The 17,684-nt window shown below is 36.8% G+C and overlaps 1 protein-coding gene across 3 annotated transcripts; it reads left to right on the top strand.

Moving 5' to 3' along the window:
• Window positions 1-12,867: 12,867 nt before the first annotated feature.
• LOC103990691 (uncharacterized) lies at window positions 12,868-16,731 on the top strand. Of its 3 annotated transcripts, none has more exons than XM_009409918.3 (3): window positions 12,868-13,007; window positions 13,338-13,571; window positions 16,288-16,731. In XM_009409918.3, exons 2-3 carry the CDS (start codon window positions 13,386-13,388, stop codon window positions 16,465-16,467), a joined length of 366 nt encoding a protein of 121 aa, XP_009408193.1. In that variant the 5' UTR covers window positions 12,868-13,007; window positions 13,338-13,385; the 3' UTR covers window positions 16,468-16,731. The 3 variants fall into 3 exon arrangements, with proteins under 3 accessions (XP_009408193.1, XP_009408195.1, XP_009408194.1); XM_009409920.3 differs by having other exon boundaries at window positions 12,917-13,056; XM_009409919.3 differs by having other exon boundaries at window positions 12,935-13,166.
• The last annotated feature ends 953 nt before the right edge of the window (window positions 16,732-17,684 follow it).

Genomic DNA, 17,684 nt, shown 5'->3' with positions numbered 1-17,684 from the left:
CATTTTCTCTTTGTCTGCTGAGCACATGGCATTCCATAGCTAGAATCATTATAAGAATTCTTGATCCTTCTAAGTTCTAAGTGTTCACCAAAAAATTGATTTTATTCAAGAGTTGACAGGATTCAAAAGTCTGCAATATATGAAATATGGAATGGAGCTTTGAAGAAAATTATAATTTCCAGTTTGTCAACCATAAAAAATATTAAATTGCTTTGAACAAAATTTGTAGGCACTTCCAATTAAATCAAGCAATTTAAGAGGGGCAACATCATGTGCAGGTAGGCCTTCAAGGACTGCTCAACTAACAACAAAATCTATATATATTCAGACATCAAAATATTGTAGTTATATCACCGAAAAGGCACTTGCTAGTGATTGGTGGACAGTCAAGAAAGAAAGTTCATCCATAGCCACTCAATTATGGTCCACAAAACACCAAGGGAAGGCAACTTCACATTTTTATTCAGACATGCAGCATTTCATATCTCCTCCTTGTCTGCTAAGCACATGGCTCTGCTGCATCTCAATCACCATCAACAGAGCTATTGGATTTCCACAACTCTTTTTTCTCTAGCCTATAAGTAGATGGCCTCAATGACTCTAGTGTCCAAATGCCATTGCAACATCTCTAAGGTATTGTATTTTAACCAATCAGCAAGTCATGCTTAGTGCAAGGAGACTCCTTGAGATAACAAGGAAGTGGCAGAAGATGGCTACCTTGGGGAGGAAAAGAATCTCATGGCCAAGAAGGGCTGCTTCTACAGAGTCCAAATCAAAGAGTACATCAATTGCAGACAGAGGCCACTTCATTGTGTATTCCACTGAAGGAAAAAGATTCACAGTTCCCTTCTTTGATACTAAAATGTTCCAACTCACAATGATATCTCAACATTCAAATTACCTAGCAAGAAAGTTCTCCATTAAATGCCGGTTAGTCTTTACAGCTAAAAACAAAAAAGCAAATAAAGACATAAAAATATTATATTGGAGGCAATGGTATGTTATTTTGACAACATATACTGAGGAGGGATATGGAAACTTAATTCTGAATTTTGCTACATGATAGCTGTTCATGCAGAGGCAAAAAGTATTTAAGACTTAGCAGTCATGTTTGTTAAGGCCGAGATGTTGAATCTAACTGCAAATTATAAGATCTACTAGTTTCAAATGGAATTACTAATTGTTGGAGCATAAATTTAAAAGAAGTGCCACCAAGGTTAATCAAGGGATATTGGAGAAAAGAATCTTCAAATCACAGGTTAAATACTTCTATGGAAGTTGCCATTTAACTTGACAACTAGAACCATAGATTGTTATTTAGATTATCAATACTTGATTGTAATAGAATATAAGGGAGCTGAAAAATGATAACTTTGCATGCCAGATTTTGTAATGCAGAAAATTCAACATTCACTAGTAGAGCAAAACCTACATGAAGTTAATCTGATTACAAGCACTCTCGGGCTCTCGGCCAAGTATCTTATCTGGCATTGGGTCACTCTGCAGCCGATTATACAGTGCATGATAACTGGTACTCTTGTTGGGGACCTGAGCAATAAGGCAAGTGTCTGAGGAAATCTTAGTACTGAAGCTTAAGTTGAATGCTCTGATCAGTTGACATGGCAAAATTTTGGTAAATGTCAAGAACGTTAGGATAACCTGTGGCTCGTTAAGGTAGTAAATTCTATGCAGTAGAGAAGTTTCATCTGATTCTTATGATATATCACTTAGATGACAGGCTAGACCGGACTAAATTGTACATATGCCCACCAGAAAAAGGCAACTGCCCAACCAATTCGGTAAAATTGTCAACATTATGCCCATAACTAATGAGCACATGGGTCTGTAGGACTCCATATATACATATGGAACAGGGTCATGGAGGCAAGTGCTGAGCTCCAGAACATTAACAACAAAGATGACATATTACTTCACATGCTTATCCATATAAACTTCAAAGCACATGATCCAATGTAGATGTAACAGGATGACATGCCGGTGGAGTGCAGGGTCATGAAGATAAGTGCAAAGCTCCATAACATTAATAAGAGAAAATGACAAACTGCCTCATGTGCTCAAGTCTGTATACACCTCAAAGCAAAAGAACCAATTTTGATGTAACAGGACCACTTGCAGGTGGACCTTCCAGGACTATTGAATCAACAATAAAATCTATTATACTTACAGAAGCTTCAGCTATACTATAATATAACGAGACAAAAATATATAGGAAAAAAGAAACTAGCCTCATCAGATATGATATATTCTTTATCCAAAGTTCAAATATTCACATTCCAATTTGATGAGATACCTCAATTGAAATTTTAAGACTGGGCCAACATGATGACTAGTTGTTAAATTGGTGAGAAGGAAAATGCATCGCTGACCAATTGAGTATGCTCCCCCAGGACAAAGCAATATCAAAATATAATCCAAACATGACATTTTCTCTGTGTCTGCTAAGCACATGGCATTCTTATAACTGGGACCAATATAGGAAATTTTTTGATCTTTTGAAGTGGTTACTAAAATATGATTGCATTTTAAGAGTTTACAGGTCAAAGCCTGCATCATGGGAAAATATGGAATGGAGGTGTAAAGAAAAATCCAAGTTCCAGTTCTTTAACTATCATAAGTTATTAGATTGTTTCGAACTAAATTTATAGACACCTCCAATCAAATGAAGCAATTCAAGAGGGACAGCATCATCTGTAGGTGGGCCTTGAAGGACTACTCAACTAACAACAAAATCTATATATTTTCAGACATCGAAATCTTGTAGTTGTATCACCAAGAAGACACATGATATTGATTATCTGGTGGGCAGTCAAGAAACAACATTCAATGCTAGCCACTCCAATATGCTCCACAATCAACAAGGCAAAATCACATCTAATCCAGACATGCAGCATTCTATATTTCCTCCTTGTCTGCTGAGCACATGGCTCTGCTGCATCTCAACCATCATCAAGAGAACTGTTGGATTTCCATTATTATTTTTCTGTATCCTATAAGTAGATGGCCTCAATGGCTCTAGTGACCAAGGCACTCAACTCCACCGCAATCCTATTCCAGCATCTCTAAGGTATTGTGTTCTAACCAATCAGAAAGCCATGATTAGCTCCAGGAGAATCCTTGAGATAGCAAGAAGGTGGCGGAAGATGGCTACCTTAGGGAGGAAAAGGATCTCATGGATAAGGAGGGATGCTTCTGCAGAGTCCAACACAAAAAACACATCAATTGCAGACAGAGGCCACTTCGTCGTGTATTCCTCTGAAGGAAGAAGATTCATGGTTCCCTTGACACTCCTCAATACTAGAATGTTTCAAGAGCTCTTAAGGCTATCGGAAGAAGAGTTTGGATTTTCATGTGACGGACCTATCTCACTGCCTTGTGATGCTGTGTTCCTGGAGCACATTCTGCCCCTACTTAGGAAAAGAGGCTCCAAAAATGCAGAGAGGGAAATGCTTATCTCAGGTTTCATGAGGCATTGCTCAAGATCTTCACTGTACAAATTAGAAAGTGGTAAACAACTAGCTGTCTTCTGATCATCATGATCCTGTTGTATATTCTAACTTGTATTCTTCAAGATTTGTGATATTGCAAATGGATGTCCAATTTTCCTTTCTGGTACAAATGAATAGCTTTAATTAAATGATCCCATATTTAGCATCTCTGGAAAATCTGTGTTCAATTTCATTTCTTTCTTATCATCCTAAAATAAAGTTATGATCAAAATGCTCATCCAAACTACCTAACTACAGCTGAAAATAAGAAGGTAAATTAAAGTAACAAAAAATATTGTATTGGACGCAATGAAATGTTATGTGGATAACATATAATGGCATTAGCTAGTGTAAAACAAGGCAACTGAAAACTTTTGTTTAAGTGGGAAGCGATAAGGAAACTTAATTCTAATTTTTTCTAGATGAGAGTTTATTCATGCTAAGGCACGAGCACTTAAGATTCGGCAGTCAAGTTTGTTGACATAGAGATGTTGAATCTAACTGCAAATGATAAGATCTACAAGGAGTGTCTGAAAATTGTAAAAAATTGAGTCACCTATTGTTGGAGGATAAATTTAAAAGAAGTGGCCTGCAAAAATAATCAAGGGATATTGAAGAAAAAAATCTTCAAATCACAGACTAAATACTTGTTTGCAAGTTGACATATAACTTGACAACTAGATCCAATCAGATCATTGTTCAGATTATCAACACACAATTGTAATAGACAATATGGGAGCTGAAAAATAATAACTTTGCATCTCAGATTTCACAATGCTGATAGTTCAACATTCACAACCGTTTGAGTAAAAGCACACTGTGGCCATTTCACATTTCTTGACACTGGATCACTACTGTTTGATCGTCTATGTAGTGCTGCACAATTTCAAGTTTGATACTCGTACTAAGGACAGAGTGATATAACAGTGTCGAGGAATTTTTAGCACCAAAGTTGGAGTTGAATGTCCTGATCAGTTGAGGTGGAAAAATTGTAGTAAATGTTGAGAAGTTTTTCAATTGTGGATCACTAAGGTAGTAGAGTCTAGGTAGCAGATAAGTTTCATCTATTTTTTATAATATATCATACCCGCCATCACATGGGTGTGTAAGACTCCATAGAAACATATGGTACAGTATCATAAAGGTGAAAGCTAAGCTCTATATAATTAATCATCAAAAATGACAAACTACCTCATGTGCTTAACTATGTATACACTACTAAGCAAACAAACTAATGTATATGCAACAGGATAACTTGCAGGTTCCAGGACTCTTCACAAACAATTAAATCTACATACTCACAGAAGCTTCAGCTATATAATAACTTAACGAAACAGAATAATAAATAGGACGAGAAATAGGACTCATCAAATATGAAATAGTTCCTACCAAAAGTTCAAATGTGAGTTACATACCAATTTAATGAGAAACACCTATTAGACTTGTAATAGACTGGACCAACATGTCGACCAGTTGTCAAATTGGTGAGAAGGAAAATGCATTGTAGAATGTAGACCACTTAAATATGCTCCATCATGACAAAGTAATATTAAAAAAATCAACATATAATACAAACATGGCATTTCCTCCTTGTCTGCTGAGCATGTGGCATTGTCATAGCTAGGACCGTTATAAACAAAATTGATTTCATTCTAGGAGTTGACAGGTCCCTAAGCCTGCACTACAGGAAACTATGGCATGGATGAAGGAAAATCCATGTTCCTGTACTTCATTTGCCAACAAAATATTAAATTGCATTGAACTAGACACTTCAATCAAATGAAGCAATTTAGGAGGGAAAATATCATGTGCAGGTGGGCCTTCAATGACACCTCAACTAACAACAAAATTTGTATATATTCAGACATCAAAATCTTGTAGTTATATTACTGAGAAGGCACTTGCCACTAATTATTTAGTGGACAGAAAGAAACTCCACTGCTAGACACTCAAATATGACCTACAATCAACAAGACACAGCAACCTCACATTCTAATCCAAATATGCAGCATTCCACATTACCTCCTTGTCTGCTGAGCACATGGCTCTGCTTCATCTCAACCATCATCAAGAGAGCTCTTGGATCTCCATGAGTCTTTTTCTCTAGCCTATAAGTAGACAGCCTCAATGGCTCTAGTGACCAAGCCACTCAAATCCTCAGCAACCCTATAACAGCGTCTCTAGTGTATTGTGTTTTAGCCAATCAGCAAGCCATGCTTACCCCAAGGAGACTCCTTGAGATAGCAAGGAAGTGGCAGAAGATGGCTGCCTTAGGAAGGAAAAGAATCTCATTGATGAGGAGGGATGCTTCTCTAGAGTCCAACACAAAAACCACATCAATTGCAGATAGAGGCCACTTCATCGTGTATTCCTCTGAAGGAAGAAGATTCATGGTTCCCTTGGCATTTCTCAGTACTAGGATGTTCCAAGAGCTCTTAAGGCTATCAGAAGAAGAGTTTGGGTTTTCAGGTGATGGACCTATCTCACTGCCTTGTGATGCTGTGTTCCTGGAGTATGTTCTGTCTCTTCTTAAGAAAAGAGGATCTAACAATGAAGAGAGGGAAAGGTTGATCTCTGGTTTCATGAGACATTGCTCAAGATCTTCATTGTGCAACATAGGACAAAATCAACAGTTAGTGGTTTTCTGATCATCATGATCAAGTTGTATATTCTAACTTGTATGCTCCAAAATGTGTGATATTGCAATTGTATGCCCAATTTTCCATCATGGAAGAAATTGATAGCTTTGATCAAAAGACCACAGATTAGCCTTTCTAGCAAATCTCTACAATTTCTTTCCTTTTCTTCATCCTAGAATCATGAAGTTGTGATCAAAATGCTACCTCAACAATAAAGTTTCCTAGCAAATAAGTGGTCTCTGCCACTGAGGATAAGATCAATGGAAGCCGCAAAAAGACTCTATTAGATGCAAAGATTTGGTATATTGATAATATATACTGACTTTAGCATCTTTGTAAGCCAAGGCAGCAGAAACCTTTTGTTAATGTGAGAAACAAAGTGGAAACTGAATCCACAATTTGCCACATAAGTTGAGGGCAAGCATTGGTATAAAACCATATTGTTATTCCTTCACGACTAAGGCAACCAGTGTGACGATCAAGTCTTATAAGCTCATTGACTCAGTAACTTTGTTGGGTCTGAAACATTGGTCCGGAATACTTACACTCAAGTTAATGATAGTCCATCCATCAAACTCTTATAAACTAACTTAAGTCTTCTTGTAGGACCAAACTAAGGGTGTCATGATTGTCTTGACTTAGCCCAATGGCATAATTGACTCATTAACTTACTGAGTCAATCACTGACCTAGAATGCTTAAGCTTAACTTAGCGGTAGTTTATATACTAACTTAAGTCTTCTCCCACTTCTGATGTGAGACTAAATTGGGGACATTACAATCTCCCCTATATAAAGGTTTTGCATTGTCATAGGAAAGCAAAGTTTAGAACGAAATCTTAGTATAGTACATATGAGACCCAACTAAGTGATAGTCGTTTCCTACTCAAACCCCTCACCATACCCAATGTGAAGTCAGTTTTGATACCATTTGTCACGATTCAGCCAGACGAGATACCCGTCAACTTTATTAAGCCCGAAACTAGTCCAAATGCTTAAGCCTATTTATCAGTGGCAATGAATCCAAATTGCCTTCATATCATCTCCCAGATATATGACTAAATCGAGATATTACAACCAAGGTTTGAGTCACAAAAATAACATTTCTACAAATGTTGATGTTCCCCCATCCTTCTTTATTGAGGGCCTTCTGCATTGGGTTCTTTACACTAGTGCTCTTCATGTTGAGCCAAAAAACTTAAGAATTCACAATTGAGTTTGTTGAGGTATAGGTTGTGAATCTAACTGCAAATGATAAGGTCCACAAAGAGTGTTTGAAACTTGTAAAATTCAGTCACCAATTGTTGGGCGATAAATTTGGAAGTAACCTGCAAGAAAAATCGAGGGATCTTGAAGAAAAGAATTTTTCAAATTACAGTTTAAATACTCGTTTTGAAATTGCCAAATAATTTGTCAACAAGATCCACAAATCATTATTTATATTACCAAAAACATAATTATATATAAGAAATTATTGGAGCCAAAGAATCAACTGCTTTTCCTGTAGATTTCACAATGCAAAAAGTTCAACATTTACTACTAGAAAAAATTACATGTCCATTTGAGTATAGGCACTTTGTGCTCACATATTGCATCTTCGCATTTGCATCAGTACAGTCTAATCATCTCGACAATGCTCAATGATTTCAAATTTGGTGCTCTTGTTATAATACCCTCATTAGTCTCACATCGGAAGTACGCAAGACTAAAATTGGCTTATAAGAGTATGATGAGTGCACTACTATCAACTTCAACTTGAGCAATTTGATAAGTGATTTGAGCCAAACGATGTTGATAAACCAGTTAGCTTATCAGGCTCAGGTCGTGACATTTGATATCAAAACCGACCTATTATCTAGGCATAGTGAGGGGGCTCGAGTAGGAAAGAGCTACCTATGGCTGGAGTCAAAGGATTTGTCACAACGTGAAGCCACCATTGGGCTACGCCTCACATACACTATGTTAGAGTTTGATCTGCGCTATGTTGAGCCTTGACGAGAATGTCAAGCCCTTGATTGAGAAAAATTATAATACCCCGATTAGTCTCACATCAGAAGTGGGTAAGACTAAGATTGTCTTATAAGGGTCTAATGAGTGTACTACTATCAACTTCAGCTTAAGCATTTTGACCAATGATTTGGACCAAATGAAATTGATAGGCCAATTTCGGGTCGTGACACTTGTTGTTAAGGACATGAGTAACAAAACATGTGTCTGAGGATGTCATACACCTAAGTTTGAGTTGATTGTTCTGATCAATTTACATGACAAAGATTTGATAAATGGCTAGAAGAGTTGAATAACTTGTGGCTTGCTAAGATAGTAAAATCTTGGTGGTAGAGTTTCAACTTTTTTTTTTCTAAGGCGAAGTTTCATCTAATTCTTGTAACATATTAGTTAAATGGCAGGTTGGAACAAACTAAGTGGCGCATAAGTCCCACCTGAATAAGGCAAATGCCCAACCAAATCCATGTTATTGTCAACATTATGCCCATAACTAATGGGCATATAGGTCTGTAGGACTTCATAGAAACATATGGAACAGGGCCATGAGGGCAAGTGGTAAGCTTCAGAACATTAACCATCAAAAGATTGACAGACTCCTTCATATGCTCAAGTCTGTTTGCACTTCAAAGCAAATGAAGCAATGTATAGGTAACAGAATCACATGCAGGTGGACCTTCAAAGACTATTGAACCAAGAATGAACCAATTATACTTACATATTTATTGCTATTTAAATACCGATGAAAAAACAACTTAAAAGAGACACAAAAAAGATTGAATGAGAGAAACCTTAGTTGTCCTTACCAATATTCAAATATCATTTACATTCCAGAATTTACAAGATACGACATTTAGAAAATAGATCGCACTGAGATGTCATCTAGTTGTTGGATTACTGAGAAGGAAAATCCATTGCTGACCACTTCAATATGCTCCACCACGACAAAGAAAAATCATATCATAACCCAAGCATGAAATTTTCTCATTATCTGGTAAGCACATGGTATTGTCAAGCTAGGACCATAATCAAGAAATCTACAGGCTTCTATGAGTTTTTTTTTTTCCTAGCCTATAAGTAGAAGGGTAGCACTACTAAGCAAGATACTTGATTATGGTCGTTCTTGTTCCTCCAAAGCATCTATAGCCAACCTGCATGCCATGATTAGCAGAGCAAGACTCATGGAGATGGCATTGGCAAGGAAATGGTGGAAGATGGCTGCCTTGGGAAGGAAGAAAATCACATGGAAGAGGCAAGTTTCATCAATAGTCAATCCAAGAAGCTCATTAATCGCTAATAAAGGTCATTTCAATGTATATTACTCCAAAAGTCAAGTTTAATCATCCGAAAGTTAAGTTTGTTACTCTTGTTAAATAAATAGATGATGATATCTTTGCAAATTTTCATGAGATAACAAAGATCTGACCCAGTATCATACATTGATTACATTTCACAGTCATCCAAGTTAAATGTCTGAAAACTTCTAAGCACTTTAGTTTGAGCAAGTCATGGAAAAGCTATCATATATTGTAATTTGAAACTCAAATAGATCTTAGCAATTACACTCAAAAGTTATACACACCCAAAGCTCAGCACAACATTTTTATACATTCCATTGAGTTCAATGATTCAAGTCAAATCTTTGAACTGAACCATCAAAAGAAAAAATATCTCCATGAAAATGGATACATATCAGCACAAAACATTGGCAGAAGTAGTTGAAAAATATCCTTCTGCATAGTTTAAGATGACCAACCACAGGCTAACTGCCTACAAGTTACATTGACAAAGGAAGGAGCATTCTTCGCGTACTTTTTCTATTTTGCCTCACTTTGTTAGTTATTCTCATGCAAACAAGAATAATTATTGTAACACATATGAGGAGAAAAGCAAGCCTCATGTACCTAAAATACAAAGAAACGCCAGCGAAAACAAGGCAAGCAAACATCAAAATCTCCCATACTGCAAATATCACATCCACCCTGCATATATATGATAATAGGAAAAAATAACAAGTCAAATATTCCTAAGAAAAAAAAGAAAGTTCAGTATGTACACTACTTTGACATCAGATTTCAGGATTCCCAAAGCACTTACAGTTCAATGATACTTTATCCTGGATGCACTCATTGAGTGAAGACGGTGTGTAACTATGATTAAATCTATAATAAAACTATCCCTGAGCAAGAACAGAATGGAAATGCAACCTCATAATATAAACAAACAAAAAGCTTCCTTCAAGATGACAATTGACAATATATCGCCTCCAAATGAGGAAAAGGGTGGTTCATGATCACTGTCAGTTTCAACATGCTTAAAATAAACTACTTTAATAGACTCTAGTGGCCAAATTAAATTGATTATATGAGTTTAAAGAAAGATACTAGGAGGGACATTTGTCAACGCACGTAAAGAAATGAATGTCCATAAAGAATACTTCAGTGCTTGGAATGAAAACCTCCTAATGTAGTTTGACTAGGCTAAGAATCATCATTTAAAGTATTGTCCCTTAAGTCTTTATCCACATGACTTGCATGTTGATCATGATCAGGTTGCACGCATGAAACAAATTTACTTTATCCACTCAGGTGAGATAGGTTGATACCAGGGAAGTAGAGATATGCTGAAATGTGAAATTTTCAAGGTAACAAGTGAGATAGACCAATATTACATAATATACCTGTGATGGATGATAAATGCCTTTCAATTTTGTTTTATGGCTTGGAATACTAAATTTAGACCATATAAATGCTATGCATTGGTATTGGCTTGGCATACCAAATTTAGCCCATATTAGTTCAAATTGACTGGCAAGTTTTAGTTCATCTTCTGGAGCCCATGAGAAAACCAAAACAAAAATATTAAGTCACATGTCAAGTTTTAGTGCATCTCCAAGGGCCCATGAGATAATCAAGAAGAAAACATTAAGCTATATGTCACTCGGATGCCTCTAATTCATCTAGAAATAGTTAGACATGTGTCATTTATTTGTGCCTTGTGAACTTGGCTATAGATTATCATTCTTCATAAGATTATCATCTTCCCAAATTATTATACTTTTGTGTATGTGTTGCAGCTTTTTATGTTCAGTTTGCTTTGTCTTCACATCATGATATCAAACGTTCTTGTTGTGATTCTCGTTGCACCACATGTAGCTCAAAACCACAGGAAAGCACTAGTTCTAGCTTCTAGAAGAACTTAACAAAGCATCAGAAACATGCAAGTATGCAATGCATGGAAACAGAGAAAGTAGTTTTTGTTAATAAGAAGAGTCCACACACTAAAATTTATGACTAATAAAAAGATATTAACTAGATCCTGATCAAGATTCTATTCGAGCTCAAAGAGTATGAAATTACAAGCAAACACGAGTTTAAATCTCCTGTTGAGCTTTGATTCAGTTGGTAGTGTTGTTCAATCTACCATATGAATCCCATAAACAACAATTCCACACTTAAGCTAAAAAAGAAAGAAGAAAAAAAATGTAGATGGCATCTGACTGCAGGTGGAAAACAAGGAGATCTCAAATGATGATAAAGGATGAGAGACATCAGGTCACTACATGCCATATGGAAGAAAGCGAAGGCACTAAAACAAAATCCATTGAAGCAATCCTAAAGATTCGTGTACAAGATCAATAAAATAATCCAAGCACAAGCCACATGAGGTTAAACACCCCACACCATATTAAAAATGTGAAAACTAGAACTAAATCAAGTATTTTTCTCTAGAGCATAGCTATACGTACGATACAGTTCGCGGAACAACATTGGTCATACAGAATCAGATCGACATTATGCGAATAATTACAAATGTGTCTAAGAGGAGGAAGCAGAATAACCAAGCAGATTAATATATTGAAGAAAACGAGAATAAGCTTGAACATAGATTAGTAACCCTAGCGCTGCGGGAGTACCTGTATGAGGAACTGGAAGAGGCGGTGGGCCAATCGCTCCTGAACGGGATCTGATACTCCTTCAGCTGTTCCGCTAGAATCGATCGTGTTGCCATCTCTCCCACCAGGATGATCCCACTTAAACGGGAGAGAGAGCCAATCAATCGAACGACGGCGACGACGAGGAGGGGAAGTTTTTCATCGCTGTTTTAGGAGTTAGTGCCGCTCGACTACGGGCTTCAGCCTAATCCTCCCGATGGATCGATCAATCTCTTCTATCGATTATTTTGTTTGCGTCAGCCACGATTTGTTCGTCCGTCTTCCTCGTCGTCTCGTGGAAGAGAGGAGAAGGGATCGGAGGGAGGAAACAGTCTCCTCGGCTTAAGACACGAAAAGGCGGGCGGTGTCTGCAGCACTCCCTCGCGATACCCAAGTGTTGACCAATTCGTTTCGTTCCTACGTGCCGACGACCACATGTTTTCCGTATTGTGCTCTCTCCCACTCACCCGCGAGCCCGTGGTAAACCGAGTCCGCATCCACGAACCGATACCCGTTATTAGACTACCGGTGACAGCGGATCTCGATTCCATGAGTGTCGATTTGTTTTACCCGCTACTTTACGGGTCGGGTTTACATGCCAAGACATCAATCAAGGTAGTCAAAGAACAATCAAATTGGTCAAATCTCATACGATCTGGGACGCGAATTTGGTCGGTTCATGCGGATTCGGATTGAGATCACCAAACCCTATCCATCATGCGTTGATTTGACTGTCTGCGGACTTTAGTATAGTCTCGTTATGATGGCTCTTCTGCGGAGGATCCAAATATGTTGATCCCGATCCGTTATCGATACCTTAATGACGGTCGAGTAGCACGTACACCGTTTCCCTAACCCCACTGTCCGTTTCTCACTCTTTCCGAATCGCAACCCTTGCCGCCGCCGCCGTCGAGCGCCACTTCGTCGTCCGTGCTTTTAAGCTCCTCCATTCATCGTCAAAATAGGATCTTTGATGTCTATGATATTCTCCTTCCTCTTCGCCTTCATCGTTTAGAACAATAATAAGACTGATCGACGTTCCTCTTTTCCAGCAAATTTATCTTCAACTCTAATTCTATGTTGAAGTATTTGTCATTTTATTTCTTTTTTTTCTTTGGGTTTTTGGGAAATGGGTTTTTTTGTTGATCATTGCATGATTTATTTATTTCTACTTATTATTAGGGAAGAATTAGTGACTGTTAACCTATAATGGAGTGGGACGGAGGAAGTGATTTGTGATCGTTTGTTGGTTTCAGAACTGGGAGGAGGTTGATAGCAGAAGTACAGTAGTAGGAAGGGGCACGATGAACAAAGATAAGATTTTTAAGCTGGCAAAGGGATTCAGGGGGAGGGCGAAGAACTGCATCAGGATAGCTCGGGAGAGGGTGGAGAAGGCGCTGCAGTACTCCTACAGAGATCGCCGCAACAAAAAGAGAGATATGCGGTCTCTCTGGATCGAGCGCATCAATGCAGGCGCTCGGTTGCACGGGGTATGTTTAGTTACCATTGCTTCTTATTAGATATATCAGTAGAGGTGATTGCCCTCAGTTTTAAATAAGAAAAATGATCCAGATTCATGCAATTTTAAATTTGTATGCTCATATTATTGTTGAACCAGCCTAGGAAAAATTCTGATTTTAATTTTAGCACCTCAGATTTGCAAGCTCAGAGTTTTCCCTTTTTGGTTTTTTTGTGCTTTGACTACATCAGGCACCAAAACAAGTTTCTCTTGTGAAGTAGAAAAAGATTGTTGATGGTAGCAAGTTGTAAGGTTAATTGATATGATAAGGTTGTATTCATTTCTTAGATGGGAAAAATATGGTGGAAGAAAGGAAGACAAAATTAAAAAAGATATCAGAACAGGAAAAGAACAAAATTTGAGAGCTCAAAATGGTAAAACTAAATGGTGCGAACTAAATGCACCAATTAACAGTATCTTGATAGATTATAAACTCAGCACTTTGGAGACAAGGATACATAAGGTCAAAGCTCTTTCTTTTTCTCTTCACGTTCAATTCTGTCTGTTTGGTGATAGATTTTTTTGTTAAGATATGGTGTCATTGACCTGGCCCACCTAGGTATAAATGATTGATTAAAAGGTTCTCATATGCATCCTATTGAGTAGACAGAATGTAATCCTATTGAGCAGATAGAATGTACAGCAGCATGAGTTTTATGATTAACATTATATATGAATGAGGTTGCTTGAGTTGACAAGGAGGGAACATCTGGTTGGATTTTATTTGCTGTCTGAGCACGTCTAAAAATAGTAGTATTTTGGCATTTTGCTACTCTTTTTATAGTCTCTAGCCAGTCAATCCAATTTATAACCCCAAACTATTTCTTGTCAGTCTGATTAATAGGATGGAGTCCCAAGTCGCAATGCTATAGGCAAGGTATGCTTCCCATGCTATTATGCTTGGGTGCATCTTATTAGGTTATCCATACTCACGTCTTAGAAGCTGTTAACCAGTGTGTCGTCATTTTTTTTTCTTTTTTAACTCATTATGAGTGCCACAGATCTTAGTGACAACTCTGTTTCTAATCATATTATCTCAATTCTCAACCACAATTGTGCTTGTACAGACTGTATATTGGTGATGGAGGATAGAGTAAGATAAAAAACAGATTGACTTTATATCTCCTTTTTCGTCTAATATCACACAAGATCTCAGAATCCAATTGTTGGAGAAGAGTATTAGCAATAAATGAAACAAAGACAGCTATCGTGTTTACGTTCTTCAATGGTTAACAGACACGGTGCTTCATAGAATTTTCTCTTGCAATTTTCATATCTGTGCATACTAGTTCTTAAACTTTATAAAAGTGAATAGTGAACACTCTTGCACCTAGGATTACGAACAAGTGAAAGTGTAAATTACAATAAGATTCGGCAGATTGTATAGATTTTACTGATGGATAATTAGTTTCATATCAAGGGCAGGTAGCAGGGATATAGGTAGAGGATGGGATAGCCGTAGTAGTTAATAGGGGTTTAAAGGAAAACAGTAGTATTGAGAATAAGAGACTAGAGGGGTTAGATGAAAAGAAGATAAGCATGTGGCTAATCTCTTCTCAGTTTAGAAGGTGATGTCCGCTTCTTTTTCAGCTGAACTGTTCTTATTACATTTTAGTAGAGATTAATCAGTCACACATGGGGAGAGGATGCATATGCTTACCTCGCTCAACTGTTCTTATTACATTTTAGTAGAGATTGACTAGTCACACATGGGGAGAGGATGCATATGCTTACCTCCTCCTGCTTGGTAAGAAAGCCAGAAGGAGTTAGACCTTATCCTTCGGTTTTTTTTAAACATGTATGCCATTAAAGCTGGTCAACACACCCCAAACTGACTTGAACATGTTGTCTTTGACTTGGAGTCTTGTCCCGTCCAAGAACCTCTGAATTTTAACAGATCATCTACTTCGGCCCAAATTGTCCAAATCTCTAAACCTGGTCCCAGATCCAAAGTTCATCAATAGCAATGGATGTTTGCTAAATGCAATGAATCCTGAAATGTACAAAATACATTGTCTGTAAAATTTATAGTCGAGTAGTTTGCATACGCCTAGCCTTTTTTTTTCCTTGTTCAATAAGAAAAAGAGGAATAGGAGGGGAAGGAGGAAGGGATAATATTTGAAAGTGGAAACTGTACCTTGCCAAGAACTACTTGATTCAAGAGCACGAGAGAATTGCTTGATCTCTATGAATGCTGTGATTTGCTTCGCTAACTTATGCTCCATCCAGGTTATTAAAGTGGTAACTATATAACCAAATACATGTGTTCTTACTTCTATTTTTTTGACTTATTTTGGTATTGTTACTCACAATTGGACTTTCAATATTGAGATAATCATGTTAAAATACAATCCATATTTCAAAATACATGGTATTCTTATCTGTGTATGTAATTGTAAAGCATTGTTGTAGAAATTATATTGTAGGTGTTTCTTTTGCAAGGGAGGATCATGACCAATTCATCTGAACATTTGAACTATGGATTTTGTCATTTTTGTAACAGTTATAAACAAATATCACCCTGTATTTTAAAATAAAAAGCATGTGGTACTTATTTGACTCCTTGGTTTTGATCTGTATCACTGACCAACTTAAGTTGCATGGTTAGATCCATGGTACTTTTGTATCGAATTTCCAATTCTGGCTACTTCACCTCTGATTCAGCGTGCTTTGTTTGTGTTTTCCAGGTGAATTATGGTAATTTTATGCATGGGTTGATGAAGGAGAATATCCAACTGAACAGGAAAGTGCTGTCGGAGCTGTCGATGCATGAGCCATATAGCTTCAAGGCACTTGTGGACATTTCAAGCAATGCATTTCCAGGAAACAAAGGCCCCAAAAAGGATAGTTCATCCATTGTTGCGTGAGAATCTTCTCTTCCATTTTGTTTATCTGAACCTCTTGTACTTGTGTTCTCAAGAGTAGAACTGAGTATATCTTTGGTAATCTTGTCCATCTTATAAGTCAAGAATTAAAACCACTAGATTCAATATGAAAGACACATTGTGCAATCAACCTTGTGCCACTGGCATTCATCATTAGAGCTGTAAAACCATCTTGCTCATGAGCAATGTGACCGTTGATCAAGTCTCAAAATAAATCAAATAGGTGCATCAATTGTTGTTTAACAACTTCTATATGAGATTTTTTTCTTTCATTTTTTTATTCCTCTCTTTTATATTTTATATCTGATGTGCATTTCTGTTTTTAGATTCTTCATTTCTTATATCATTCGTTACAACTGATTTTTTATTTTTTCAAAAGATTCTGCAATTGTTTTTTTTTCTTTTTTCTTTCATAAGCCATTCCATATATTGATTGTACAGATGTTTAGAGGTGGTTGTTGTGGGTTGGATGAGGGTGTTCTTGTTTCAAGGGTTGGGTGACTAGAAGTTCATCTTGAATATATTTCACAAAGATTATATAATTATATTAATACAATTACTTTTTACTAAAACGATATTATTATAATATTTGACTAAAATAAAAATTTTAGTAATCATTGAATCATATTATGGACTAAGAAAATTTAATACTTTTTTTTATAGAAAATGTCATTCATATTTCTTTCTTGATGAATTTTTGTTATCAATTAAGACTCAATATGTGAAATCCAGCTAAGCTAGTTTCATAAACATGAGGAGCTTGATCCTAAACATATCAAAATAGATTAACGATATTTGTCACATTAGTATGAAATCATAAATACATTATGTTGATCAACTAACTTGAGTGTCTATGGAATACCATATTGAGCACCTTCAACACTAATTTCTCAGTAACTTGGCACCCACCCCACTATGGGCATTTCATTTCCTCTTTGGCTAAGCTTCCTATATCTAAAATCATGACTCCACCCTATAGATACAAGTTGGGAAAATGCTCCTTAGAATCATCATTCATCTATTCAGGTTTCAAAGACATTAGAGTTTAAAGGAATAGCTTAGGATCATCTAATCCACCACATAAGATTAACCAAGATAAATTTTTTTTTATGATCAATGACTTGTCCTTGTTTATTCTAAATAATAAAAAATTAAGAAACCCCTTTTACAATGTTTCTTAAACTGCCATATTCATTGTT

This window comes from Musa acuminata, chromosome BXJ2-7 (assembly GCF_036884655.1).
Source record: "Musa acuminata AAA Group cultivar baxijiao chromosome BXJ2-7, Cavendish_Baxijiao_AAA, whole genome shotgun sequence".
Classification (NCBI taxonomy): Eukaryota; Viridiplantae; Streptophyta; class Magnoliopsida; order Zingiberales; family Musaceae; genus Musa; species Musa acuminata.
Note: the sequence above shows the minus strand (reverse complement) of the source record. Positions and strands in the feature narration are given on the sequence as shown.